General features: G+C 42.1%; 1 protein-coding gene across 1 annotated transcript; it reads left to right on the top strand.

Moving 5' to 3' along the window:
- Nucleotides 1-2,531: 2,531 nt before the first annotated feature.
- LOC142322781 (uncharacterized) lies at nucleotides 2,532-3,359 on the top strand. Its single transcript, XM_075361857.1, has one exon. The coding sequence runs from the start codon at nucleotides 2,532-2,534 to the stop codon at nucleotides 3,357-3,359; it is 828 nt and encodes a 275-aa protein (XP_075217972.1).
- Nucleotides 3,360-3,835: the final 476 nt, after the last annotated feature.

Below are 3,835 nucleotides of genomic sequence, written 5' to 3'. Positions count from 1 at the left end.
GCATAACTCCTCTATCGTAGCACTCTCGCAGACTGATTGTCAACTGGTCTTCCCCGAAGTATTTATACTCGTATCCCCTTAACTGCTCTCTTTTTTCTGTTTAGCCTCCGGAACTACCGTAAAGTATTACTTCAGAGGATGGTATGTATGCATGTAAATAAAGTGTATTCTTGTACAATCACAGGTCGACCATTCCTAGTCGAGTTGTGGACTGCACGGTGTGTAGACGTGTCTTTCTAGAGCTCCGCGTTTTTTGTTGTTTTCGATTGGTTTTTTTGGTTTTTAAATTGATTTGGTGGACTGGAACTTTAAATGGGTTGGACAAGGAATACGGACTATCATTTTTGAGTTATTTCGTTACGGACTTATCAAGTTTTTTTATCGTTTTTTTGTTCTCATTAGTGAGATAAATATTTTTGTGCTTTTTACTCGCTAAATCACAGATATTATAGTGTGTTAAAGTGTTGGTGACGTTTATCAATAACGAAAAGACTACCAGTGTATATAAGAAGTGAGTGAACTTATTGTACAATAACTTTTTAACAGTTTTTTGAGGTTATAATAGAGCTTATAATAGCAAATTATTCTAAGTTATTCGACAGGCTAATACCAGACTGAAATTAACTGTAAACAAGGACTTAGGAAATTTTTCGTATATTAGTAGTTATGCGAGTGAAATTATTATAAGTCCTTAGACTAGTTTTTATTAGGGAATTCTTTGTTCCTTAATAATTTCTGAACCACTCGTCCTACATCCCTCATCCCAAGTTATAAATCCATCCCAAAAAGTTTCCTACCCCCTGACCCCCTCCCACCAAATTTTGGACCCTATTTTTGGGTTGATACATTTTCCCGACCCCCCCAAATTTCTTTTCGGGCTCCCATCCCCGAGTGGGTACTCGTTGGACTCGGGATCGTCCCCGTAGTCCAACAGCGCTAATATAAGACGAAGAGGATCATCACTCCCCTTAGAGGGATCATCGCAGGGAGCTTCTAGCTCACAAAAGGTTACCATTACTAAGAAAACGGAGGGTAAATGTAAAAAGAGACCCCGAAAGGGGTCCTCAGAAGAAGAAGAAGAAGGACCGCCGGAGAGCCTTAGCAATTTGGTTTACCAATTGGGATTAACTATGGTGGCGTTGAGACAGCATATGGGACCGGGTCTCTCAAAATACATAAGTACACATGAGCAGGAGCTCAAAGGCATATATGATGGGCTTAATGCCTTGACGCAAGTCTCGTTCCCTTTATCAGTTGTTACGCAGGCTACTCAGACGGACCCTATAGTTGTGGAAGATGAGATGGAGCAAATTCTTACTAAGGAGCTGACAGATGAGCAAATAATAGATCTACTGCCCAAAAGGTGGCCAAATAGTTTGCGGAACAAAATTAGTTTGATTAATGAGTTGCCTTCTGAGGTGATGGACTCTTGTACTGTTAGTGATTTAAGTAAATCAAGTCAAGGGGATGAAAAAGAAGGTATTAGTACCAAATATAAAGTAGGCGACATTCGTAAAGATGTACAATCAATTCTTGGAGATTGTGACGACATTAAGAAAAGTAAATACAAAATCTACTATGATGGTAATGCTAATGAGAAGAGAACAATTGGAGCTATATTGAGGGCTTTAAGGAAGATTATTCCTCAGGCTGGTAATTTAGTTTTTGTCGTCCCCAATAATAATATTGAAAGTATATGAAGAAATTAATATTTTATTTGTGGAGAGACGAGGAAGTAGCGGTTAAAGTGCTTACGATCCCAGTTGAAGGTAAAGCTATACAAGGCAAGTCTGGACAAGCCCATATTAAAAAGTCGACACCACCGGCAGTTGACAGTCGTACTGTGGTTATCAAAGCAGCTGGAAAATCCTATTCTGATTTACTTAAAACGATGAAGTCTGCAGTAAGTAGCGAAGATGCAAAAGAGGTCATCTCCTTACGTAAGGGCAGGAATGAAGAACTCCACGTGAGAATTCAGGGAGCGCAGAAAGCTGCAGAGTTTACAAGTAACCTACGAGATAAGGCGGCAGATCTGCATGTTGACCTGCGTACAAGAGCGGGAAGGCACACAATAGTTCACATCAGGGATGTAGAATATGACACCACTGAGACAGAAATTTTTGTTGCAATTACTGCAAGAGTAGGTACTGATGAGGACATCAAGATATCGTCAATTAGAAAAGGGTATGCCGAGACCCAACATGTTACAGTTATCACCTCGTATAGGGCTGCTTGTAAGCTGGTGGAACAAAGGTTGAGGATTGGCTGGGTAAATTGTCGGGCATATATTAGGGAATCAGAGGAAAAGTGCTTCGGATGCTGGAATACTGGACATCGTAAACATGAGTGCAAGGGCCCTGACAGAATGGATCTCTGCTTCAATTGTGGAGGCAGAGACCACAAGATTGCTGAATGCCGGGAGCACAGTAGCTGCCTGGATTGTGGGAGCCAACAACGCCGCACCGAAGGCTGGGGGTGCTCAAAACACTTAAATGCTTAGGGTGATAATGGTTAACGCAAACAGAAGCACCATGTCTCATGATTTGGTGAGTGAACTGGTCATAGAGCAAAGGGCTGATTTACTGATAATCACGGAGCCGAACAAGTACGTTGTTGCTAGATCAGGCTGGATGGTGGATAAAAATGATGACGTGGCAATTATGGCTGTAAGTGGCAGGATAGCATGGAGATTGACGTCCAGATCTGGAGGAATGTTGGCGGTGGAGTCGGATTTAATACTAGCGATTGGTGCCTATGTGTCTCCAAACTGTGACATACATGAATTTACTAAAAGACTAGACATAATACAAGGAGTAGTAAATAACGCTAGGAAGAAAGTCATTATTCTAGGTGATTTCAATAGTAAAGCGATTGCAGCAGGGAGCGCATACACCAATCGCAGAGGTGAGATCCTTACGGATATGATGGGGGCAGGTAGCTGCCATTGTGTAAATGATGGCATCCCTACATATGAGGCGAGAGGACACTCGTCAGTCTTGGACTTAACAATCATAGACGATAGATGGAGTAGGGAACACTGGGACTGGCGAGTGTTATCATATGATATGGCGAGTGACCATCATGCCACTATTATTACCATAAAAGGCTCAGACTATGTGACTAGAGAGAAAATGCCCTATAGTAGTTTTACAAAGGAACAGATCGAGATCATAATCGATAGAACGGCCGAAAGGATTATCAACATAGAAAATCTGACACCAGTTACCCTGACTAACGTTATAAGACAAGAAATGGGCAGAGTAGCTCACAGAAGAGCCAATAGACACTCAGTGTATTGGTGGAATATGGGGATTGAAACACTGAGAGGGCTCCTACAATCGTGCAGAAGAAGGAAGTAGAGACTCAGAATGCGAGGCGGACAGGAGTACGAGGAGGCATCTCTGGCTTATAAAGAGACCAGACGGGCCTTAAACAAAGCTATTCGTATGTCTAAGAAAAAACAATGGCGAGGAGTTAGACGGAGACCCCTGGGGACAGGCATACAAAATAATCACTAATCGATTTGGAAGGCATCTGCCCGTATTAAATAATGAGCAGGTAGAACAAAAAATTAATGAGCTATTCCCCGGTAGAGTAGAAACTGCAGGAAATGTTATAGATTGTGAACCCAGACGCTTCACGTTCTCTGAACTGCACTTGGCTGTAGCACAACTGGGTAATAGGAAGAGCCCGGGTCCAGACGGAATTCCAGCGCCACTCCTTAAAGGGCTGATAAAGAGAATTCCTTATGAAATGCTTGATGTTGCCAGCCATGGATTAGAAAACAAGACATTTCCAGGAATCTGGAAGGAATTAAGGGTGGTGTTCCTCCCAA

This window comes from Lycorma delicatula, chromosome 4 (genome assembly GCF_047948215.1).
Source record: "Lycorma delicatula isolate Av1 chromosome 4, ASM4794821v1, whole genome shotgun sequence".
Classification (NCBI taxonomy): domain Eukaryota; kingdom Metazoa; phylum Arthropoda; class Insecta; order Hemiptera; family Fulgoridae; genus Lycorma; species Lycorma delicatula.
Note: the sequence above shows the minus strand (reverse complement) of the source record. Positions and strands in the feature narration are given on the sequence as shown.